The sequence below is a fragment of the Hyalella azteca genome, unplaced genomic scaffold (genome assembly GCF_000764305.2).
Source record: "Hyalella azteca isolate HAZT.00-mixed unplaced genomic scaffold, Hazt_2.0.2 contig3150, whole genome shotgun sequence".
Lineage (NCBI taxonomy): Eukaryota > Metazoa > Arthropoda > Malacostraca > Amphipoda > Hyalellidae > Hyalella > Hyalella azteca.
The window spans coordinates 88,950-115,596 of record NW_025933402.1 but is presented as its reverse complement, the minus strand read 5'-3'; the positions used below and the strand labels follow the sequence as shown (position 1 = coordinate 115,596).

Genomic DNA, 26,647 nt, shown 5'->3' with positions numbered 1-26,647 from the left:
ATGCGGGAGTTGCAGGTAGGCAGGATGTATCCTAAATGCCCAGGCCCTGAGCGACGCCCCGAGGTGGACACGTCTGCCTCGGTGCAGGTGATTTAATCTCACGAAATAAGAACTAACTTTTAAACTTTAAACTACGAGTAGTGTTAACGAACGGTAGAAACACGTAAATACAAAATTACTACAGGAAAATAATGTACAAAAACTTATAATTGTCAAAATTCAGTACAATTTCTTCTAGTTTCGCAAATCGGTTATTATAGAAATTTTTGTACAAAATTTCTGATGGCACCCAAAGGAATTTATAGTCCAAAAAGCGATGCACTTTTTACTCCTGTGTTGGTCATCCTGACACAGTTTGGCCCAGTAAAAGGCCTTATCAGTGTTAAGTCCGATCTATGCTCATCTTACGGGCCAAAAAAGCACCACTATTTGGACAATATTACCCGTGCATTTTTCTTTGAGCACGCGTCAGTCTCTCGACGCGGCTGCCTCAGGAAAGTTTACGTCGTGGTCGACATTATTTACGAAGATGGGGTGAATCCTGCCTGGATGTTGCATTTCTATGTAATCCTGCCTGGATGTTGCAGTTCTATGTAATCCTGCCTGGATGTTGCAGTTCTATGTAATCCTGCCTGGATGTTGCAGTTCTATGTAATCCTGCCTGGTGTTGCAGTTCTATGTAACTTTAGCCATTAACTGCGTTTTATAATCTAGAAAATGTGTGTGCAATAAATGGTTGCGAAATACTGGATAGATATATTCGATTTGTTCAAATTTAAAATAACACCGTCAGACAATCACCAGAATTCAGATGAAGTATGTGAATTTATTCATATGAGGTGAATGAATGTATCCATATGAAGGGACTGAATGAATTCAAATCAAGTGAATATAACTCTTCCTGGACGCCGGTTGTTGACATAGTAAACATTTTTTTCCTACGTGACTTATGGAGAGGAAAAGAACAATGATAATGAGTGATGAATGATAATGTTGAAGAGAATAGTGATGAAGAGAAGAATGATAATGATGTAGAGAATAATTATAATGAGTGATGAATGATAATGATGATGTGCATAATGATAATTAGTGATGAATGATAATGATGTAGAGAATAATAATGAGCGATGAATGATAATGATATAGAGAATAATGATAATGAGCGACGATTAACACTGATGAAGAGAATAATTATGATAAGTGATGATTGATAATGTTAAAGAGAATGATGATAATTAATAATGAATTACGATAATGAGAACAATACGCCACCAGCTCATGTCAATTAGTTCACGTAGGACCAACAGTTCTCGTCAATTAATGAATTCAATTGTTATCGTTTATGCCGTGCAACTTCTATTGATTAGGTCGTCTATTGATGGCAACTTCTATTGATTAGGTCGTCTATTGATGGCAACTTCTATTGATTAGGTCGTCTATTGATGGCTATTAGAAAGCTCGGTAGCTTTTCACTTGAGCGTTCACTTTCGTTCATTTAATATCATCGAATTTCATCAATTTACATTGTGTGATATATTTCAATTATGGCGCTAAATTATTTTTAATCAAGACATTAAATTTCTTTCAATTATGTCATTAATTTGTTGGGATAAATGAACGTAATATAATTCAATTATGAAGGCAATGTTGTTCAATGGATCGGGCAATTACGAACACAATATCGAGACGCTTTCACTGCTGCAGTGATGCAGTGAAAGTCGGGTCCTGAGTGGGGCATTACAGCCCACTCGGAGTGGTGGGATGAGTGGGGGAGTGGTGGGGTGAGTGGGGGTGGGGGAGTGTTGAGAGGGTGGGCTGAGTGGAGGAGTAGTGTAAAGGAGTGGGCTGAGAGAGGGAGTGTTGAGGGAGTGGGCTGAGTGGGGGAGTATTGAGAGGGTGGGCTGAGTGGGGGAGTGTAAAGGAGTGGGCTGGATTACCCTTTGCGAGTGAAGATTGCACGGCTAAATGCATTGCGATAAATCATAGCCATGGCAGCTGTGATTTATCTGTCAATTTCCTGCGATCATTTATAATCCAATTAGTAGTTATCTTTAACTAGTTATTTTCCCACCCAGTCAAATCCATTAATTACCAGTAGTTGTGCTGGTAGTTGTGCTGGCTATGTATGTGTTGCTGGTAGCTGAGCCGGTATAGTTATGCTGGCTATGTAAGGCTTAGGTTCTTCATTATATTACTTTTAAATCTCCCTTAACTATGAACAATTTTCGTGTTCGCTATCAAATTTACAAACTTGACAAGTAAGAAAGCGGTGTCTGTGCCTGGCCTTACACTCAGGGAGGTGAGTGGAACATTGTCCAAGAAGCGACACATTTTTCCTTTATGTTGGTTCTTCTGACCCAGTTTGGCCCGCCCAAATATCGTATTGATACTACGAGCAGAACGTGTCGCAATTTGGACAGGCGACTCCTACACTTTTATGAGTATAGAATAGAAGTGTCGGCACTGAAGAAATAGGCCCATGGCCTGTTGCCGATTCTTGAATTTTTCGTGACTTGATTCACAAGGGATCCGGCCTTTGGAACCCGATCTTTCCATAACTGACGATTGATTGAGATATCTGCTGGACTTATTGCCTGGGGCCATACTTTCAAAACTCGCTAAGTGAACGTAAGTACTTACGACCTATTTTCTTGTCTACGATAGGTGGATTTTGCTCGATAGGCTGTCAATTATTGGCTGATGAACCTACGATCTCTTAACTTTTTTTGAAAGTATCGGCCCTGGTCCGTAATTGTTGATAACATTCGTGAGAGATGATAACATGCCCAGTGTGGCTTGGTAAGAGTAACAAGGGTGAAGATGTTGTTGCCTGCTGTAGAGTACTATATACTTCTAGTCTTGTGGTACTACTAGTCTTGTGGTACTACTAGTCTTGTGGTACTAGTCTTGTGGTACTACTAGTCTTGCGGTACTACTAGTCTTGTGGTACTACTAGTCTTGCGGTACTCGTGATGGTCAATGGCTGCAGATGCCCACCTTCAGTGGATGACCTCCCCAGGTCAGGTCAGCTGAGGTCAGCGTCGGTTGGCTTCTAATGTCTTAACGTGTCTAAGATGGCTAATGGCCGCTAAAATGGCTTTGTATGGCCATTGTATGTGCTGGCGTTAGAGGGCTTAGATGCTAGCGTAATGTGGCTAAGATGCTGGAGTCAGATGGCTAAAATGCTGGAGTCTGATGGCTAAGATGCTGGAGTTAGATGGCTAAGATGCTGGAGTCAGATGGCTAAGATGCTGGAGTCTGATGGCTAAAATGCTGGAGTCTGATGGCTAAGATGCTGGAGTTAGATGGCTAAGATGCTGGAGTCAGATGGCTAAGATGCTGGAGTTAGATGGCTAAAATGCTTGCGTAACTTGGCTAAGATGCTATAGTCAGATGGCTAAAATGCTTGCGTAACTTGGCTAAGATGCTGGAGTCAGATGGCTAAGATGCTGGAGTCATATGGCTAAGATGCTGGAGTCAGATGGCTAAAATGCTAGGGACCTGCGGAACCTCTGGTTTACCCAAATAGAGCTTTCAAGTTATCTTAACCACGATAAGTTTTAGTGCTGGTTCATAATTTTTTAATTTCTAAAGGAGCTCTCAACTGAAAAAGTGTTAGCCAAACAAATGGTCAATAAAAAAACGCTTCTTGGATAGGCTTTTGATTCAAGAAGTATTAAATACGTCACTTCTTTGTTGCAACTCTTGAGCTCTTTGCATAATCATCATCAACTGAGCACCGAATCAGTTCTTTAATTTATCTTTTTCTTCGCTCTTTATTCAATCTTCCTCCACTTTTTAGCGCATTTTCTCTTTATAGAAAAAAATACACTATTGTGCTCGCCATGTCCGTCTGTCTGTCTGTCCGTCTGTCCGTCTGTCTTTCTGTCCGTGACTTCACGTGTTCGTCGACGAGAAAATGCGCTCTCTGTCACTCGCTGAGTTATATTTTCTATACTCTTGATGCTGTTTTCATCGCTCTTTATTCAATCTTCCTCCTCTTTTTCTATACTCTTGATGCTGTTTTCTTCGCTCTTTATTCAATCTTCCTCCTCTTTTTCTATACTCTTGATACTGTTTTCATCGCTCTTTATTCAATCTTCCTCCTCTTTTTCTATACTCTTGATGCTGTTTTCCTCGCTCTTTATCCAATCTTCCTCCACTTTTTCTGTACTCTTGATGCTGTTTTCATCACTCTTTATTCAATCTTTCTCCTCTTTTTCTATACTCTTGATGCTGTTTTCATCGCTCTTTATTCAATCTTTCTCCTCTTTTTCTATACTCTTGATGCTATTTTCATCACTCTTTATTCAATCTTCCTCATCTTTTTCTATACTCTTGATGCTGTTGTTTTCCTCGCTCTTTATTCAATCTTCCTCCACTTTTTCTTTACTCTTTGATGCTGTTTTCATCACTCTTTATTCAATCTTCCTCCTCTTTTTCTATACTCTTGATGCTGTTTTCATCGCTCTTTATTCAATCTTCCTCCTCTTTTCTATACTATTGATGCTGTTTTCCTCGCTCTTTATCCAATCTTCCTCCTCTTTTTCTCTACTCTTGATGCTGTTTTCCCGGAGCCCTGCCATGGGCTGAGGAAGGCACCGGGCGTTCACCCCTCGCCGGTCCATCGCACGCTTCAGCTGCGCCGCGTCGAGCTTTTTTCCTACCGCGCCGCAGTGTGGGCAACCCGCGCTCCGGCTGCCACCCTAACAAAATTTAGAGTCGCCCTAGCTTCTGGTAATCCAAATCAGAAGCTGCCGCGTCTGTAAATTTAGAGTAGACCCAGCTTCTGGTAATCCAAATCAGAAGCTGCCGCGTCGGTAAATTTAGAGTCGCCCCAGCTTCTGGTAATCCAAATCAGAAGCTGCCGCGTCTGTAAATTTTCACTGGGATGCATGTCCGCGCATGCGTGAACGCTCCGCCGTGTATTAGCTTTTATATATTTATATATTCCGGCAACATGTTGGCTTGTAACATTTTGCTTTTCTATGTTGATCCATGAAACGTATTTTCAACTTTTTATAGTTTATTTATTTATAATAACTTGTGAGTCGTATTTTCTTCCTGTCCAATTCATCACATTTTAAAGTCATTAAGCACTATTATAATTTGAAGTTATTATAAAATTTTTTGCAAATTATTAAAAACGATTAAAATTTGATTATTTGCTCATTGTGAACATTTCTTCCATAAGAAGGAAAATCGATTATCGTTCGTTTAACTTTGTGTTTTGTATCGTTCGTAAAAACTCATGTTCATTCACTTTTAACACAATTTTTTTCTAATTTTTGGCTAATTAATTAGGTCTTTTACAAAATAGGATTTTAGAGACAGGATTTGTTCTCTCATAACTTCCATTCTTGAGCTTGTTATCAGCCGCTGAGATCTTGTGGCTGTCCTGATATCAGCCGCTGAGATCTTAACCGACAGGACTATAGTCGGCGACTCTAGAACACCGACAGGACATATCAGCCGCTGAGATCTTGTGGCTGTCCTGATATCAGCCGCTGATATCGTGTGGCTGGCCTGTTATCAGCCGCTGATATCGTGTGGCTGGCCTGTTATCAGCCGCTGATATCGTGTGGCTGGCCTGTTATCAGCCGCTGATATCGTGTGGCTGAATCATTCACTTTTTAGCGCATCTTCTCAATCATGGAAAAAATGCACTATTATGCTCGCCATGTCCGTCCATCCGTCTGTCTGTCTGTCCGTCTGTCCGTCCGTCCGTCCGTGACCTCAAGTTTTCGTCGACGAGTAAATGCGCTCTCTGTCACTCACTGCAGTGAGTAGTGCTGAGTTATATTTTTTTCTGAGTATATCTCTATCCAGAATTCAGATGTAAAATATTCTGCAGGTTAATGAGTTAACTGAATTACGTGTCACGCATTTAATGAGTTGAAAAGACGGTTTGCTCGGCCCCAATTAACGAGTATTTTTTACAGAGATAATTTGTGTGCCAATCCCATGGCTAAAAATAACGGGATCCAGTTAAGCGAATCTGCAGCGTAATTTCAATCTCTTCAATTTCCTGGCCCTCCAATTAACTTATAATGACGCTTCGGGGTCGAAAAATATCTGCCGAGTTGTTGCAGTGATTGCTGTGCTAGAGAAATAATGAACAAACAATTGTCGTAGTTTTCTTAGTGGCTAATGGAATTTGTCTGCTAGCAGGTGGGTGCTACAGATTTTGCTGAGACTTAACTATCAAACTTTTGGAAATTATTTTAGATTTTTTATTTTAAATGTTGTGAATTGAGTTAAAAAATTTTGAAGTCGAATTTGTCTTACGTTGAAGTCGAATTTATCTTACGTTGAAGTCGTTTGAATTTAAAGTTTAAGTTAATGTTGCTTGAATTTAACTTTCAAGGCATAGATAATGAGTTGAATTTTTGTTTGAATTTTTGGTTTGAACTTGAAATTTGTTTTAGTTTAGCCTCATGAGGTGTTGAAACTCAGTTCTACTTCAGAAACTTAAGTTTCATCATCGGATAAAACTTACCGAGAATTGCTTCATGGAATGATTTAATAGGTGACAGTCGGAAATTCTTGCAAGGCCAAAAACTGATACGGAAATTTTAGAACGGAAACATTTTGACGAAAATCATTAAGGATAAAATTTTAGTAAAAATATTAAATAAAGGAGGAAGAATCATTTTAGTAAAAATATTAAATAAACGAGGAAGAATCATTTTAGTAAAAAATATTGATTGTGAACAATATTTTTGAGATAACGAAATTTTATTTTATTGACAACGAAACTTATTTTTATTTTATTATAATATAGGAAGCTGTTCAGTTCATTTAAATAAAGGTATAGAAGAGACAGCGTTGCTGCGCCGGCGCCACTAGCTTTTAAGGCTTGAAATGCAAGGCGACGCTCCTTGCTAAGGTGCACCAAGGCCAAGGCCCAGCAAGGACCATCTTCGTAAGGCGCTCCTTTTTTACGCCTCAAATGATGTCACAGGCTGCGCCTTTAAAAAAAATTCGATTTAAGGCGCAATTGACTCCTTCGACTGCTCCTTAAAAACTTTTAGTTATTGTCACATTTTATTCATTTTTATATACATATTCACATTTTATTACGCCTTGAATGATGTCACAGGCTGCGCCTTTACAAAAATTTTCGATTTAAGGCGTAACTGACTCCTTCGACTGCTCCTTAAAAACTTTTAGTTATTGTCACATTTAATTCATCACATTCATGATCACAGGTTCACAAATGTTCAAAATGTTTATGATCACTTTCATTCACATTTTTTGTATATACCCCTTTGAAGGTTTCCTTATATGCCGTCTTGAACAATGTCCTTGAAGGAATCCTGTTTTATAAATTTAGTTTACATGGCACGACAGTTTACCTGGCCCGACAGTTTACCTGGCCCGACAGTTTACCTGGCTCGACAGTTTACCTGGCCCGACAGTTTATCTGGCCCGACAGTTTACCTGGCCCGACAGTTTACCTGGCCGCTGTCAAATGGACCGGGCTGTCAAATGGACCGGGCTGTCAAATGGACCGGGCTGTCAAATGGACCGGCGACAGTCATGGGTCTCAGTTTGAATAAATTTTCTGGTTAAATTCACTCAGCCTACCGAACGAACGTTGATTGTTCTTTTTCTAGTTATTAATGAATAATATTCCTTCTATTCCTTTTTATTACTTTATATACATTTACCATGTAAATTCTATTTCAATATTCTATTCTTTATATTCTATTCATTCTATTTCAATTCATGCTGAAATTAAGCTCATTTTTTATTGAATAATTAGAACAGACATTGATGAATTTGTGTAAATTATTTCAAAAGTTTTTAACAGGATATATATTTTGTTTATTGCGAAGACTTGGCCAAACGAGGTATGCAAATGACGCGGTTTCTGCAGCCGGCAACCTTCCTGCGCAGAACAAATTCAAGGCCGCATTCAATAACAACTTCAAAAACACAAAAATTATTCAAATGTTGTCAAAAAGAAACTAATAAATGAATTTCTGCAAAATGGCTTCATTAATAAATATAATGAAAAGTACTTATGGATAGTTTCAGTTAATGAAAAGTTTTTATGGATAGTTTCGTATAGAGCTTAATATTTCTATTTTTCGGAGCTAAGATATCAGCGAACTTTTACGAAAATTGAATTTCGGCTATGAATTTTGTGCAATTCATCAATGTGTTAGTTCTTGAAGTTCAAAACTTAAGATCTGAGCGAAACAACAAGTTCTGAAGTTCGCTCGGTTTTCAACGCGTAAAATTATAAAAAGTTTAACTCAGGTTTACCTTACCTGATTTACCTTAGGTTTACCATCAATTTACCGTATGTTTACCACTCAGATGACAACATTTTCCTGTCATCACGAGATGACTCATCACAGGCTATGTGGTGACGTCATCCTGCCTCATCATTTGCACGGAGATTCAAGGAATGTCCTTCACGAAATTAAATTTTATTTTTTATTTATTGCGCATACTCGACTACCAAACGCGGTGTAGGATAAACACGGATAAGTAAGAGGAATCTGGCTCCTGGATGAGTGGTGGATACGCTGTTATGAATGATGGATACGTGAGACATCAACAGGACAGGAGTAGATACGTGGACCGTGGATAAGGTCACGTATTAAGTGATGACATGGTCAAGTGCTTAGATGTAATACTTACCTGTGTGATAAGATGGATAAGTGTCTAACACTTGGTGTAATACGTATCCGTAGGATAAGATGGATAAGTGCCTACACTGGGTGTAATACGTACTCGTAGGATAAGATGGATAAGTGCCTAACACTGGGTGTAATACGTACCCGTAGGATAAGATGGATAAGTGCCTAACACTGGGTGTAATACGTACCCGTAGGATAAGATGGATAAGTGCCTAACACTTGGTGTAATACGTACCCGTAGGATAAGATGGATAAGTGCCTACACTGGGTGTAATACGTACCCGTAGGATAAGATGGATACGTGTGCTGGCGAATAACCATTAGGTTAAATGCCACGGCTTCCATAGGTGGGCGGTGAACTACCGCAGTGAACCTATGACATATGTGGCGTGTTCTGCATGGTCACTGCATGGTCACTGCATGGTCACTGCATGGTCACTGCATGGTCACTGCATGGTCACTGCATGGTCACTGCATGGTCACTGCATAGCACTGTGGGGCACTATGGGCTGTAAATGTTCTTATCTATATAGGTGCTCTATAGTACTATATATAGTTATCTACTAACTATTCTACCCCATACTAGTTCTGTCTTAATGATACCTCTAGACTGGTTACACCGCTAGAGGTTTACACGTCTTTATATACCTAGTAGTATTTGTGTTCTACAAGCTGCCGGTTACGGTTTCGTCCATACCTCATCCATACCTCATCCATATCTCATCCATACCTCATCCATACCTCATCCATATCTCATCTATACCTCATCCATCCCTCATCCATACCTCATCCATACCTCATCCATACCTCATCCATACCTCATCCATACCTCATCCATACCTCATCCATACTTCATCCATACCTCAACTCTACTCTAGGAAAAACTGACAATGCATATATCTTCTATAAAAGAAAACTTCTAAATGGGAACCTATGGAACAAAAAATACCGTTCAATACCAATTCAATGGCAGCTGAATTTGTCAATAAAAGTTCTTCAGTATCGCTCAGCAATCAACCGCACCTCGCAGCTCTTGGTTATGGCGAATAAAAAACATCGCTTATTAACTTCCGGGTTTTCTTGTGCATCTTATGATCCGCTGAAATCTGCCTGAAACGCCGCTGAAACTCTCCTGAAACACATTTGAAACGCTCAACTTCCGAAACTGAGCGCACAAATGTCGGAATATCGTCGGTGTTTGTTCGGCCATGCATGAATCGCCGATGATTTTTCACCAGTATTTTTCACCGTGCTTAAGCGGAGTCTAAAAAGCCTTTGAAAAAATACCCTTAAGTGGTCCCTCGTATGGCCCTTAAGGCCTTGCAAACGTTGTGACGCGGAATCCTAAAATTATACCCGGACAAGGATTATTATACCCGGGCCCTCTAATTATGCCCTCTTATTATACCCATGACACTCTAATTATAGATTCATATACGACAGGGTGCGTATACCCGAGATTCTGCACTTCGGCCAGCGAGCACTGCGAGCATAGCGAGATTACGCTACAAAAAAAAAGTAGCGCAGTAGAACATGTGAAATACTTTTTTCCATTGGCCGTTTCCATTATCCCCTTAATAATTATCCTCTTCATAATCCCCTTAATTATCCCTTTTATTAGCGCATCAATTATCCCGCCATTGTCCCCTTTATTAACCCTTCATTATCCAATCTATCTGCCTTCCATTAGCTGTACAAATACAAATGTAATATAATATTATTACATGTATTTTTATATAGTACAATTATAGGATATATTGCTGTTTCATGCACTATTTCCTATTTGTTTATTATTATGATCATAAAGAGTTTTGTCTTCTTTCAATATGGCGGCGATGAAGACAATTTTTGTGATGCCGCAGTTTTTTAGTGGAAGCCGCTAATGAATTTTTGCAGCTAGAAAAGACTATGCCATTCATTGATGTATCGTAAGACTAACTCCATTATGTTCATTTCGTAAGACTAACTCCATTATTTTCATTTTGTAACCATTATTTTCATTTCGTAGGACCAACTCCCTTATGTTCATTTCGTATGACTAACTCCATTATCTTTATTAAAGCAATAGAAATTAGTTGAACAGCTGAAAAAATTTTCTTTCATTCGTGAAAGCAATGAATTTTTGTCCCACGTAGCGTCTCATTTTTCTATTTTTATATTGAAATCAGTTCGCAGGTTCCTCGATAGTTTCCTGTCAATGAAAGAACTCTTTCCTGTTTCCTTTTGATTCACTGTTGAAGTTTTACTCCGAATTCGCGTAGCTGTTTTTATGCAAATAAATTTCGAACTTTCCATAAAGAGGTAAAAATGACCGTCGTTGTCCCGTTGGCCGGCCTTGTTCCACCGTTGATTCGTCCACTCAGAGAATGGAATGGGTCATTTTACCGAAACATCTTCACGGTTTCTGCACGTAGCACTGATACGAATTTTTTTTCGGCTCAAACTAGGTCCGGATGACCTTTGAAGAAAGCTTCGTTATTTGGAAAAAGTCTCACACATTTCTTCGAGTGTGTGTGCTATTTTCTTCTCTAAACTGCGCTCATAAATCACGAGGAATTGCGCGCGCAATAACCGACATTGGCGCTCCCGCGCACCACTTTATCCGTACGCTTATAATGGCGCACTAATGGTGCTCAATGAACGCCATTACCGAGCACCACTTTATCCCATGCGAATATTACCGCGTGATTACCACGAGTCACTTGCGGTAATGGCTCGTGGTGAAATAGGCATGCGAATATTACCGCGTGATTACCACGAGTATGAACACCATTACCGAGCCTGTCAGCACCGTCACGTTTCTCTTGCTGTCCATTAGAAATCAGGGCAGATTTAGAGGTGGCCATCGATGGCCGGAACATAGTTTTATGTGGGGTAGCCTATACAGTCACGCTCGCTCTGAACTCAATTCCGAGCGCATGGATGAACGGCAGCACAACGTATAACAATAACAGCAATAAAAATATATAGCAATAACAATATGTAGCAACAAGAATAAATAGCAATAAAAATATAGAACAATAACAATATATAGCAATTAAAATGCATAACAATAAGAATAGTGGCACAAACAATATATAGCAAAAAATACATAACAATAAGAATAGTGGCACAAACAATATATAGCAAAAAAATACATAACAATATGAATATGTAGGAAAAACAATGTATAGAAATAAGAATATATAGCAAATAATTCATGGACTCATTAAAACCGGTGCTAACTATGGCCGAGTTTTCGGTGGCCACCGAAGTGTCACAGCTGCAGTGTTACAGCTGCAGTGTTACAGCTGCAGTGTTACAGCTGCAGTGTTACAGCTGGCAACCTATTAGCTTAATGAGGATTATGCTTCCCTAATGAGTATCCTCACTACCCTCATTAATGAGGCTACCTATCCATCCCCCTAGTGAGGGAAGGAGGAGCTAGTAAGGGGTCAGCTCCCCTCAGCTCCCCTCAGTGCTGCAGCGCCAGCCTGCTTGTGCGGGGGTGAGAAAGTGTGTCAGTATTCGGACAATACGATCCATTCATTTTTTTTGAATGAGCATTCATCTCTCACCCGCGTGAGAATGTACTCCCCTCCCCCTCCCTCTTCCTCTTCTCCCATCCTCCCCTCCCCCTCTTCCTCCCCTTCCCCTCTTCCTCCCCTCTAGTGGGGCTTGTTTACAGGTGCGGCAGAAGGCCGGGGCTTGACCCCTTAACAAGACTTGACCTCTTGGCAGGGTTTGACCCCTTGGCAAGGCTCGATCCCTTAACAAGGCTTGACCACTTGGCAAGGCTTGACCCCTTGGCAAGGCTTGACCCCTTGGCAAGGCTTGACCCCTTGTCCCCTTGACAAGGCTTGATCTCTTGGCAAGGCTTGACCCCTTGGCAAGGCTTGACCCCTTGGCAAGGCTTGACCCCTTGGCAAGGCTTGACCCCTAGGCAAGGCTTGACCTCTTGGCAAGACTTGACCTCTTGGCAAGGCTTGGCCCCTTGACAAGGCTTGACCCCTTGTCTTCTTTGTTGGCAGCGTCGCGCTGAGGTCCAACAAAGGCGCTAGGGCCAGACAAAGGCCGCGCAATTTCTCGCTCTTTGTTCACTTAGGAAAATCTTAGCCCGGAGATTTATTTCTGTTTGTCTAAGTTATTTTTGTTTGTCTAAGTTATTTTTGTTTGTCTAAGTTATTTTTGTTTGTCTAAGTTTTTTTGTTTGTCTAAGTTATTCTGTTTGTCTAAGTTGTTTCTGTTTGTCTGAGTTATTTCTGTTTTTCTAAGTTATTTCTGTTTTTCTAAGTTAGTTCTGTTTGTTTTATTCGAAGTTTCTGAATTGTTTAAAATTTCAGATTTTATATATATATTTTTGCTAGTATTAGAGTTGTTCTGGTTAATTAATTTAGTTCGTGATTATTTTTATTAATTTTATTCCCTATTACAGGCTCTTTTCTCGATTTGATTTCCATTCTTTTTCCATTGATTGAATATCTTGTTCTTTAATTTCTTATATCTCGTTTTTGTTTGTCTATTCATTCGCATTTTTTGCTTATTGAATTTAACGTAAATTTAAATGCGGTAGAGAGCTCACGCTCAGAGTGTTCACATCGCTGCTTAATTATAATGTTTCGCTTAATGATTGTTGCGCTTAATTAATGATTGTTGCGCTTAATTAATGATTGTTGCGCTTAATGGTTGTTGCGCTTAATGGTTGTTGCGCTTAATGGTTGTTGCGCTTAATGATTGTTTCGCTTAATGATTGTTGCGCCTAATGATTGTTGCGCTTAATGATTGTTGGGCTTAATGATTGTTGCGCTTAATGATTGTTGCGCTTAATGATTGTTTCGCTTAATGATTGTTGCGCTTAATGATTGTTGGGCTTAATGATTGTTGCGCTAAATGATCGTTTCGCTTGATGATTGTTGCGCTAAATGATTGTTGAGCTTAATGATTGTTGCGCTTAATGATTGTTGTGATTGATGATTGTTTTGCTTAATGATTGTTGCGCTTAATGATTGTTGCGCTTAATGGCATGTGTTCAATTGGCACGTGTTCTAGAGGCACGTGTTCTAGGGGCACGTGTTCTAGGGGCACGTGTTCTAGGGTCACGTGTTCTAGGGCACGTGTTCTAGGGTCACGTGTTCTAGGGGCACGTGTTCTAGGGGCACGTGTTCTAGGGGCACGTGTTCTAGGGTCACGTGTTCTAGGGTCACGTGTTCTAGGGGCACGTGTTCTAGGGTCACGTGTTCTAGGGTCACGTGTTCTAGGGGCACGTGTTTTAGGGGCACGTGTTCAAGGGGCACGTGTTCTAGGGGCACGTGTCCCAGGGGCACGTTGACTCAATATTCGACTCAATAGCGCAATATTCGAGCGCAGGGTTGCCATCGTTGCCAAGTTGACAGCAGCGGCCATCGGGAAGCCAAATGTTGCCATAAAGAAGCACTCTCGCACCCAGAGCTTTGTATGAAAAATACACGACAGCTATAATATGTTTTATATTTCCCGTACCTACTTGCCTGGCGTACGTACAACATTACTGAAGCTCGTCTATCATTTCTGAGAATAATAATTTCTGCATCTTTCCGGCATCCTTCGTGCATCATTCGGCATCGTTAGTACATCATTCGTACATCGTTGTACATCATTCGTGCATCATTTGTGCATCATTCGTGCAAAATCAGGTGCGGCTCTCTGATCCACTCTGGATTTTTGAGCCGCAATTGCGGGTAAAATTCTGACCATGAGAGGCTGTACCCGGCCCCCCGGCCCGCCTGCCCCCATTTCAATACCCCCTCTTCTATATAATTTTCATGCAGATTTTTTGCTTCTATTCGCGCACAGAAATGCTGAGTCATGCTCCGAAAACCGGACCCAATTTCTGCAAATGAATTAGAAAAGTTGTAAGTCTCATTCACGAAATTCACCGCGCATTCATCTAATCAAATTGCGTACTATAACGAGATATGTGACGTACGAACACGACTATATAGTGACGTGACTGTATATATAGTCATGTCAGTATATATTCCAGGGCCCATACTTTCAAAAAAAGTTAAGAGATCGTAAGTTCATCAGCCAATCATTGACGGCCTTTCAAGCAAAATCCACCAATCATAGACAAGAAAATAAAGCGTAAGTACTTACGTTCACTATACTTTCAAAAAAAGTTAAGAGATCGTAAGTTCATCAGCCAATCATTGACGGCCTTTCAAGCAAAATCCACCAATCATAGACAAGAAAATAGAGCGTAAGTACTTGCGTTCACTTAGTGAATTAAAAAGTATGGCCCATCTGCTTTATATATAGCACGAGTATACATATAGTGATGTAGGATGAGACTACTGCTCGTGTTTGGAATACTTGCAGCTCTTATAAGTATATCAATATTATTAGAAGTATGAGTAATATTATAGTAAAAGAAATATTAATACTTCCGTATGAGCATTTATTTCCATGATGTTCTATGAAGTTCTTTGTTCCTACAATACGTGCGCTGCGTTAGCGAGAACACTTTCCTTCGTCAAAATTAGTGGATGCGTTCTTACGCTTTGATTTTTAATGGTTTACATAAAAAATATTAAAAATATGCAAGCACGTTATTCTTATTCAATGTATTTTATTTTGAATCGTAGTGACTCAAGTTCAATTGCTGCGAGTCAAGTTCAAAATTCAACGCTGCGTTGACATTGAAGTTTGTTTACGCCAGTCAGGACCGGTTCCTGACACGCCTTGGTTATGCGAACCGGTGTGGTTTCCGGCAAATATTTTGTCAACTTTTTTTTGCGACAGAGAAGGTATGAATTTGTGCGTACAGACCTACGTTATTTGTCCTGTACATCACAAAATATTCCTAGTATCCACTATCGGCATCACTAATCATGCGTAATAACCATCGTAATTATCACCGCGCCCCATCGTAACTTACCCATCATTATCACATGTTTTGCATGCGCTGCGTTGCCAAATGTACGTCGTGGGCTGCGACATGCCAAATGTACGTCGTGGGCTGCGACGTTGCCAAATGTACGTCGTGGGCTGCGACGTTGCCAAATGTACGTCGTGGGCTGCGACGTTGCCAAGTGCACGGCGTGGACAGGGTGGCCGCCGCTGGCCGTGAGAAGGTCGTTCCTCCCGTCCTCCGAATATCCATTGCAATTCAGCCGCATGTCCGCTAGCCACGCAATGCAGGGCCTCTGGCTATGAATTCTGATTACAAATCCATGTTATAATGTCCGTATTTTGATTTGTTTACTAATCTATGTACATTGAAACCTGCCTCTCATTTATTTGTGTGATGCAAGCCTAGCGCCGCAGTATATAGGGGCTGCTAGGGCGCGTATCCAGGATACTTATGGCGCCGCAATATATAGGAGCTGTTGGGGCGCGTATCCAGGATACTTATGGCGCCGCAATATATAGGGGCTGTTGGGGCGCGTATCCAGGATACTTATTGCACCGGTATATTGTCTAGACATGGGAAATTATTCATATGTGAGGGAATAGTGATGCATTGCAAAACATGGTTCCTTCAAAATTTCATAAAGTGTACAAGTGTTGTTCGTACTGTGGTACATTTTATTCCAGTAGTAATAAAATGTATAATATATGTTTATGTTAATTTGAGATGTTGTCACGTCTCCTACATGCCATAGAGGTTTTGTGATTTCATTAAGGCTGATTTAGACGTTTTGTATGCAAAACGCGTGCTCTCCTGTTGAAAGCGTTCTTTTATTTAGAAAACCACGAATTCATGAACATTTTATGAATTGCTTCATTTCAAGAATTTACATAAAAGGAGCAATAAATATTAAAACATAAAACATTGAAGTTCATTTATCTACTGACTCTTACAAATTAGTTGAATAATTGAGTTGACTAGCATCTTGCAATTTGCTGTGTGTAGAGTAACTATAAGAGATTAACTTCGTTCTGTCAAACTGTTTTCCATTGACCTTGACGTTCGAGTTCAAACATTATCATAGTTCACATATTCGTCTTCCTCAGCCGCAGTGGCAAGTTACTGTATCTATCCTAATATAGTTAGGTTGTCAACACGACTGCAATATTGGCATAGGCAAAATTTGTCGCATCCGTATGCAAAAATTTATAGTGAAATTGGTGTTCTTTTTTGAGCGAGCTGTACATTAGTTATAGGTGTGATAGGTGGGGTGGGGTGTGATAGGTGGGGTGTGATGGGTGGGGTGTGATAAGTGGGGTGTATTTCAACCTTCAATAGTGCCATTTATTCTAATACGTGTTATTTTTACCAAGGTTTGAAATGATTATCACTTTATTCCCAGCGTCCGAACCCGATGATTTAGGAGGAACTAATCATTTTTTTTTATCTTTCCAGGAAGCCCTTCATCACTGGCAGCGCTCGTACATCATTCACCATACACCGCACGATGAATGTCGTGAACTTCAGTGAATTGTGATTTAAAAAATAACTTTTCAGCTTAAAAGATTTTTGATGACGGAAATTCAGTCAAGCGATGAAAAAGTTTCAGAAAATATTCCTGCAAAATCATCTATCGAAAAAATAGTTCGATGAAATTTTTTTGATAATTTTATACATCAGTGAATCTCAAGAAATATTTTCAGAAACAAAGACAAAAAGCGAAAAAAAAAAATTCCTAGCCGTCGAGGCATCAAAGTTCCCCAAAAGGGACCCCAAAATCCCCCAAAGTGCCTCCGTCCCTCACGACGGGGCACCAGGCGTCCCCTCACGCCCGGTGTTCCCAAAACTTCCCCCTTTTTCACCAAAGTTTTCCCCACTTTCCCCAACTCCAGAAAAATTTTCTCCGCAGTTCATCCTCCTCTCCCCAGCTTCTAGCCGTGCGTCACTCCCCATCTTCCCCACAAATCATGCGTCATAATTCCTCCCCTGGACGCCCCATGCTCCCCAAGTCCTCCCCAATGAACCCAATACTCCTCAACTCCTCCTCCACCTCCCCAAGAGGATTAGTGCAGCAGGGGTTGCCAATAGCAGCATATTTGCACACCCCCACACCCCCGTAACAGCAGTTTACAGCGGTAAATAACAGCAGTTTACAGCGGTAAATAACAGCAGTTTACAGCGGTAAATAACAGCAGTTTACAGCGGTAAATAACAGCAATTTACAGCGGTAAATATAAATTTAACATACTTAATTGCTGTGAACAACTAACAGAATGGTAAATGCAGTCGCAGTCCCGGTGGTTGAATCAACTACCTATTACGACGTTGAGATCGAGGTGAAGAGAGGTTTAGAATGAAAATTGAAGCAACGTCTTTCATGAAATGTCGTACTGACGTTACAATGCAAAGTTGAATCAATGTTGCTACTACGACGTTGCTGCAATGTTGAATTCTCTGGCTGAATCGACGTTGAAACAACTACCTATTACGACGTTGAGATCGGGGTGAAAAGAGGTTTAGAATGAAAATTGAAGCAACGTCTTTCATGAAATGTCGTACTGACGTTACAATGCAACCTTGAATCAATGTTGCTACTACGACGTTGCTGCAACGTTGAATTCTCTGGATGAATCAACGTTGAAGAACCGACCATTTTTTCGTCCGTGGCAGGATTCGAACCCGGGATCGCTGAAGACCGCCGCGACGCCTTAGCAACCTTGACCACGGCAGCTCGCGTGCATGAGCAATAAAAATAAGCTAAAAATTGTGCAACTTCTTGAAAATTGAAATGCCATATTTCGTCATTAATCGTACACTTATATATATGTACATTATTCGGTGTTGGTGTGATAACATTAGTTCCATGCTGGTAAATAAATAGCTAAACGTTCAACGTACCGATATCGACTATTTTCCAACGTTGAAATGAGATTGTTTTACGTCACTTCTAGTTTTGGTCAGATTTCGAAGTTGATCGGACGTTTAATTTTGGTTGTTCAGCATTTTTTCCTGAAATCAACACTAATTGAACGTTTAAAAATAAAATAACATTCAACGTACCAATATCGACGTTGTTTCAACGTTCAAATAAGGTTGTTTTACGTCCGTTTTAGTTTTGGTCAGATTTTGACGTAGATTGGACGTTTAATTTTGGCTGTTCAGCATTTCAACCTAAAATTGACATTGATTCAACGTTTAAAAATTATTAAAAATTCAACGTTCCAATATCGACGTTATTTCAACGTTGAAATATGGTTGTTTTACGTCCCTTTTAGTGTTGGTCAGATTTCAACGTCGATATGACGTTTAATTTTGGTTGATCAATATTTAAACCTGAAATCAACCAATATTGAACGTTGTTTCGACGTCAGATGCCTGCTGGAGTTAACCTAGTCCACAAATGCTAAAAAGCAAGCCCCTGAGTAGGTGAATGTAATCGCAATTTTTCACATGTACGCTTCACGTAATCTTTCTGCTTAGACCTTCAGTCATCCAACCGATGTTTACCTGGAGATAAATTGTCATTCGTAGTTCAAACTTCCTTTAGTGGCGAAGTACTTCGGTGAGTTTAGTGCTGCAATTTATTAATTTTTCATTATTGATTCTGATATGATATTTTTTGGTTAACTTGGATCTAATTTTGCTTATATTTGTTTATCTTGTGTATTAGATAGCTAATATTTATGATGTCATACTTGCAGAAACTATGCTTTCAAGATTACCAAAATAAAACTCCTTGAAACCTGTGTCGAAATTTCGCCTAAGCCACTAGGGCTTAACAGTGAATTTAGACACATTACTACGGTAGATTTATAGTTCGCTGCGGCAGTTGTAGACTTGATTTACTGCGGTAGATATAGACCCAGTTTACCACGGTAAATATAGGCCTATTTTATCGAAGTAGACGTAGGCCCAGTTTACCGCGGTAGATGTAGACCCAGTTTACCGCGGTAGACGTAGACCCAGTTTACCGCGGTAGACGTAGACCCAGTTTACCGCGGTAGACGTAGGCCCAGTTTACCGCGGTAGACGTAGGCCCAGTTCACCGCGGTAGACGTAGACCCAGTTTACCGCGGTAGACGTAGACCTAGTTTATCGCGGTAGACGTAGACCCAGTTTACCGCGGTAGACGTAGAACCAATTTACCCCCCCCCCAGGTACGGGCCGTGTCCCTCAAGACGAGCGCGTCAGGGGCCATCATCGCTGCTGGGCCCACGCTGGTCATCCCGGACTGCTACACCGGTGAGTTACCGGGGTTACCGTGGGTTACCTTGAGTACCGTTGGTTACCGGGGTTACCTAGAGTGCCGTTGGTTAGCGGGGTTACCTTGAGAACCGTTGGTTAGCGGGGTTACCTTGAGAACCGTGGGTTACCGGTGTTACCGTGAGTACCGTTGGTTACCGGGGTTACCTTGAGTACCCAGGGTTACCGGGGTTACCTTGAGTACCGTACTGTCACCGGGGTTACCTAGAGTACCGTGGGTTACCGTTGGTTACCGGGGTTACTGTGAGTTTCCGGGGGTAATCATGGTTTGCCGTTTGTTTGCTGCTACATGTTCTTTAGTACCTCATGTTACCGTGATGTTTTTCGTGAAATGTTGTGATGTATCAATCGTCTCTGCCATGTCTGGCGTGTCGTGTCTGCCGTGTCGTGTCTGCCGTGTCGTGTCTGCTGTGTCGTGTCTGCTGTGTCATGTCTGCTGTGTCGTGTCTGCCGTGTCGTGTCTGCCGTGTCGTGTCTGCCATGTCGTGTCTGCCATGTCGTGTCTGCCATGTCGTGTCTGCCGTGTCGTGTCTGCCGTGTCTGCCATGTCGTGTCTGCCGTGTCGTGTCTGCCCTGTCTGCCGTGTCGTGTCTGCCGTGTCTGTGCCGTGTCGTGTCTGCCATGTCTGACGTGTCGTGTCTGTCGTGTCTGCCATGTCGTGTCTGCCGTGTCGTGTCTGCCCTGTCTGCCGTGTCGTGTCTGCCATGTCGTGTCTGCCGTGTCATGTCTGCCGTGTCATGTCTATCGTGTCTGCCATGTCTCAACCACCTCTCACGACAGGTTGGTTCAGCGTCGTGTCAGGACGATGTCGTGGGGCGACGTGCTACACGAGCGTCGCTGACGTGGCTGACAGCAACGTCAGCTTCTTCCTGACGAGGCATGACGTCGCCGGCTACGTCAGGCTGCCTGACAACTCCCGTCAGTATACACATATACTCTATATAAATATTAATTTATTAGTATATAAATTATATTATTATTTATATTATAATATAATTCATATTATAATATAAATCGATGTAATATACAGTATATATTACATCGATATATACTGTAATATATAATATTACAGCATATATCGATCTACAGTACCTATTTTATATTGCAGTATATATCAATAGTTATAATTATAGTCTATGTGATGAACAGACATTCTGGTCCCAGCAGACGCAGTAAGTCCTCTTGTCCCAGCAAGTTCTGTATAGTCCCTCTTTAGATGCAAGAAACAATATAATATAATAATATTTATAATATAATATAATAAGTAATATAATAAGTAATAAAGAGGGAAGTCCCTCTTTATTACAACACTTCTCTTTAACTTCACTTCTTGTTGTTTGCTGCTACATATCTTATAATAAATATTTAACACACTTCTACCTCTCAAATCGATCTGAAATTTTACACACTTGCATAAAGTTGGAGACAATGCATGAATCAATTGGCAGAATAAATAATTTTTAAAATTTAATTTATTTTAATTATTAAAAAATTTTAAAAATTAATTTTCTTAATTTTTAGAATAAAATTAGAAATTCATTATGCATGTGTAACATCGGAGCCACTGGATTTTTTAGAAGTGTGTTCTTTAAAAAGTAATTTGTAAACGCATATTATTTCCCATCAAGTCCCCTTCGTCCCAGCAGAAGTAGCAAGTCCTCTTGTCCCAGTAGACGCAGCAAGTCCTCTTGTCCCAGCAGGTTCTATTATAATGTAAGGTTTTAATGTCCCGGCAAGTCCCATTTTTCCCATCAAGTCCATTTTGTCCCGCAGGGTCTGGCAACCCTCGCTACAAGCGCAGCGTTGTCCCAGCGGGTCACGTCCTCAAGCTCCTGGGACTTTTTGAGGACACCAAGAGGACGGGCGAAGACGGGACGCAGGCGTCGGGGGACAGATTCGCCCAGTGCCTCGACCACCGGGGACAGGTGGACGAAATTGTGGACTTTATTGTGGACTTTATCGTTGACTTTTTTTGCGGACTTTTTTGCGGACTTATTTCTAGACCTAATTGTGGATAAAATATGGAGGCAATTGTGGTGTAAAATTTGATGTTAACGGTAGGCTTAATTGTGGAATAAATTGTACACTCAATTGTGGACTGAGTTAATTGTGGGCTTGATTGTGGACTGTGTTTGTGAAAATGTTCATGGATTTGTTTGAACGCTTAATCATGATGCTGGCTATGGAATTAATTTTAAATTAATTGAGGGGTTAAAAGAGGCTCAATCATTTTTGATGTGATTTGTAGCCCATTTTTAGACTTTATATGGACTAACAAAACGTTTCATTTTATCCTATCATTTCAGTGATAAGATAAAATTGTATTATATGTATTATTTGAATTATTTGCATTATTTGTATCCTTTGTATTATTTGTATCGTTTATATTATTGTATTTTTTTTATTATTTCTATTATTTCTATCATTTGTATTATATTTATTATTTGTATTATTGTATTATTTGCATTACTTTGTATTATTTGTATCATTTATATTATTCGTATTACTTCGTATTATTACCGTAATTGACGACACAGGTTGTGTTCGTGCCGCTGTCGGCGCGGGGGAAGTTCTACGCCACGGCGGCGCGGGCAGCGGCCCAGCAGACGCTGGACCAGGTCTACCTCATGGCCCAGCTGCTGGACGGCTTCCAGCTGCCCCTTACTGTCAGACTTGTGTGTGGATACATGGATAAAGTGCCCAGCTCCTTCACTGGTGAGTGGATAAAGTGCTTCACTAGTGAGGGGATAAAGTGCCCAGCTCCTTCACTGGTGAGTGGATAAAGTGCCCAGCTCTTTCACTGGTGAGTGGATAAAGTGCCCAGCTCCTTCACTGGTGAGTGGATAAAGTGCCCAGCTCCTTCACTGGTGAGTGGATAAAGTGCCCAGCTCCTTGACAATTACTGGACAGAGTGGCCATAAAAGTCAGTGTTCACAAGCGTGTAGTTTTATCCAATGAGAATGAAGGCCTTCAGGGTTATAATAGAATAGAATAGAATTGAATAGAATAGAAGTGTCGGCACTGAAGAAATAGGCCCATAGACATTATTGCCAGCTATTAAGGTTAAGTAAAGACTGAAGACAAAACTCATGCGTGTTCAACACATCACTCAACTGTTGAATACAAAACTAATTCATATTTATCTCCTCCAGGTTTGCTGAAGTTGGAGAGCGCCCAAAAGGAGCACGTGCTCCTTGGCTGCACCATGACTCCAGACACAAACGCCACCTTCCTGGAGATGGACTTGGACTCCAACTTCGTACTCACGCCAATCAAGGACCCAGTCTTCCCCAAGTCCCCACTTTACCTCAAGACCAAGTCCTACTGCGAGGACCAGGCCGAGGCCTGGCAGAGGCAAATCAAGGTGAGGTTCTCAACGTCCTGCTTGAGTCCTAATTTTATATATTATATTATATTATATTATATTATATTATATTATATTATATTATATTATATTATATTATATACATTATTATATTATATAATATTATATTATATTATATACATTTTATGTTCTAAATGTATCATGCGGAATAAATTTCCGTTCTATCACTCGCAGCGTTACTCTTGCAATTATATTACCACGGCGAAACTTTGCGTTTGTTTTTTACTTTGATTCTGATATTTTCCATCCATTGATCAATATTCAATTGGAGCGATCAATGCATAGTTCCGCTGTTCAAATCTTTACTTCAGCAGTCAAGTTTTTCGACATAAAATCAAATTCATTTCCAGACCTAAGGGCGGAACACATGTTCATTTAGGCTAGCACAACCTCTGGTTTGAAAAATTTTTAAAGAAAATTCTATTATTAAAATGTTTAAAATAATTTCTTCAATCGGTCTATCGACTTTCCAGATCACTCATCACGTGACGGACACTCGACCTGTCCTCCCACTGCGGACATCTACCTCCGCCACGCTGTCGGACACTGCGTCCTCCACTGGTCCGTTTTTTCAATCCGATGCGGACGGCGGCCCCAAACTGCGCCACGTGCGCGGTGGCGTCCGGGAATTGAAAGCCCAGGACCGAAGTCGGGAATCCCGAAGAAGCAACGATGACAACAAGAAACTCGACAGGATACCTCGGGACAAAAGCAGGGATGAAAGGTCCAGGGATAAAAGTAGGGATAGTCGAATACGATTGCGGATTCGCGAGAAAAGTCGCGACCGACTAACTATCCGCAACGGCGGAGACGCGACGACTTTTGACATTCTGAGAGAAAAATCGAGCGTTCAGGAGGCTGTACCTGACAAGCTTGGAAAATCTGGTAAGGGTGACGGGAGAGAACCGAGGAAACTTTCAAAGCAGAATACTTATATTTTTCAAAATGGACGCAACGCAAAATATCAAGAACAGCAGAAGCACGACGATGATATTCCGCCGCCCGTGCCTGAACATTCGCTGAGCTACCGTCTTCGTCAGAGCGTCGACAGTCAGGACTATTCGACGGTGCTGGACGATTTGAGTCGCCTTCGTCTCAAGAAAGACGAAGAGGACGAAGAGTGCCTCTACGCCGAAATTTGCGATAATATTTACTCGACAACCGTGGTTTCATCATCGTCGGATCAGGACTCAAGATCATCGTCGTTCAATCGGCCGTCAAATCGCACGCCGGGTCACAATTGGTCGTTCGGGACTGGTTCATCAGATGATAATCACTACAGCTTCACTTTGCTACGACAAGATGTCGGCCGTTCCTACTTCGGCTTCACCTCGCGAGACGGCACCTCTAATGGTGACGGCAGCGTTACGAGTCGTGAAGGAGTCTCCTCAAACCGAGATGGAGTGACTCCTCTCCGAAGAGTCACCCCTCTCCGAGATGGAGTCACCCCTCTCCGAGAGGGAGTCACCCCTCTCCGAGATGGAGTGACCCCTCTCCGCGATGGAGTCACCCCTCTCCGCGATGGAGTCACCCCTCTCCGCGATGGAGTCACCCCTCTCCGAGATGGGGTCACCCCTCTCCGCGATGGAGTCACCCCTCTTCGAGATGGAGTCACCCCTCTCCGAGATGGAGTCACCATGAATTCTAAAAGTAACCTTCTGAATCAGGAAGAAATTATCCCGAATTTCCGCGTCTCGCGGCTCCGCAGCAATGGACACAACTGGGGAGAAATCGTTCTCCCTAGTCGAGAAGAAATCATCCCAACTTCTGTTAATTCCCGACTACGAAACTTCGGGTTTTCGGCGGCCGACATCGTGCCGTCCCGACGCTTTATCTCGTCGGCGCGCCACGCCTACCGACCGCCCAGCCCGACAGCGTCTCCCTGCTGAGGGCACTTCCGTGTCCCATAATTTTTACAATTTTCCATAGAATATTTGGGTTCGAAAATCTTGCAATTGCTTTTAGCTCTTTGGGTCTAATATATGAATTTTTCACACTTAAGACCTGTTTTAGTGTGAAATTCTAACTCGTCGAGGATGCTTGAGGATGCATTTGTTCGATTTCAAAATATTTTTCGCGATCATCTGCAAGATTTGACGTCGGTGTCAAGGTTCTGCTCAGAGTGGGGAACTGCGGTGTAAAACCAATGCCCAGCTCTTAGATTTAAAAGTTTCTACATCCGATCGTGTTAACTCTCATGCGATATCTGTAGCTTCACTTCCCCTCAGGGGGGACTTCTGACGGGTGTCTGTGCTCGTCAGAAGTCCTATGGGATTTCGCGCTCCTAGGGGGATTGTTCCTGAGCGCCCCACCGCTGAGCTCGCGGTGTCTGACTGTAGGTCTCAGTTGTGGTCTGAGACCTTCCGCCCCTTGTGGGTGATGAATAATTGAGACCTTCCACCTTTATGGTGATGTTCATCTTGACTTTCGGTGCGAGATAGCTTAATAGCTGAAGCGCTAGTAAACATTTGGACACTAAACTAACTGTAGCTTCACTTATTCAGGCAGCGGCAGTTTTTAGCCGGCCAATTAATGGCCAACGGCCGGCAGCGCTCATCGACTCTGGTCGACCGCTGGGCAGGGTGGCCTAGTGGTTAAAGTTCAGAGTATACCAGGATTGGCGCAGAGAGGTGCGGGTTCGATCCCATTTCTGTGCGACAGTTTCTGGTCAGAATCGGCGAGGAGGCCGGGCGGTTAAGCACAGCAAAATTGTAGCAATGAGTTGCGAGTTCGAGACCCGTAATAAGCTGTGAATGTTCTGCGATGTTATGAATCGGCGACAGGCCTACGGCCTAATAAACGCTGAAACCGCTATTATCTCTTTTCACTGGCTTCTCGTTGTGCTCCGTCTGACCACAAGAACTCTTTGGCGCTCACAGCTCAGAGTTCTTCATTTTCATTTCGATGTAATTTCTTTAATTTCGTCCTAATTAATTTATTCATTCCTTCAACAGCTCCTTCGTAGGAACTGTTAGATAAGGGATTTACACTCCCCATTACGGCATGTTCGGTTGTAACTTGTTGTTGATGATAGATATCAACAGCAAGGAGGCTGATCGAGAAATGCCCTATCGAAAAAAGTGTTGAAATCGCACAATTCGTGAACAGTGACGACGACGGAAAACTTTTCCGTCGATGGAAACTTCGAAAGATGGAAACTTTTCGCATTAATTTGTGGAAGTAGCAATTTAAATATTTTTTGTTAATGAGCACCGATTGCAAAAAAATTGCTGGATAAGGATGGCAAAATTTCCCATGTTATATATACTTTTTTACGAGTAGAGCTAGAGAGAATCACTTCGTGGAGGAATCCCAAGAGAGCCAGCCAAGTCTGCCCGATATCTCGTGGGGCAGTGAAGCGAGGCCTTAAGATTACTGTTGCTATGAGATTGAAGAAGATCGCAAAATTTGAATTTTATTTTACTAAAAAAAATGGGGAAAGTTTCTCAGTACTAAATGCAAATTTATCGGAAAAAT

The 26,647-nt window shown here is 41.5% G+C and overlaps 1 protein-coding gene across 1 annotated transcript; it reads left to right on the top strand.

The window, feature by feature from the left end:
• LOC108672152 lies at positions 1-25,418 on the top strand. The gene is made up of 7 exons (XM_018159778.2): positions 1-87; positions 19,680-19,764; positions 20,566-20,703; positions 21,559-21,710; positions 22,323-22,500; positions 22,938-23,149; positions 23,644-25,418. Exons 1-7 carry the CDS (start codon positions 1-3, stop codon positions 25,057-25,059), a joined length of 2,268 nt encoding a protein of 755 aa, XP_018015267.1. The 3' UTR covers positions 25,060-25,418.
• Positions 25,419-26,647: the final 1,229 nt, after the last annotated feature.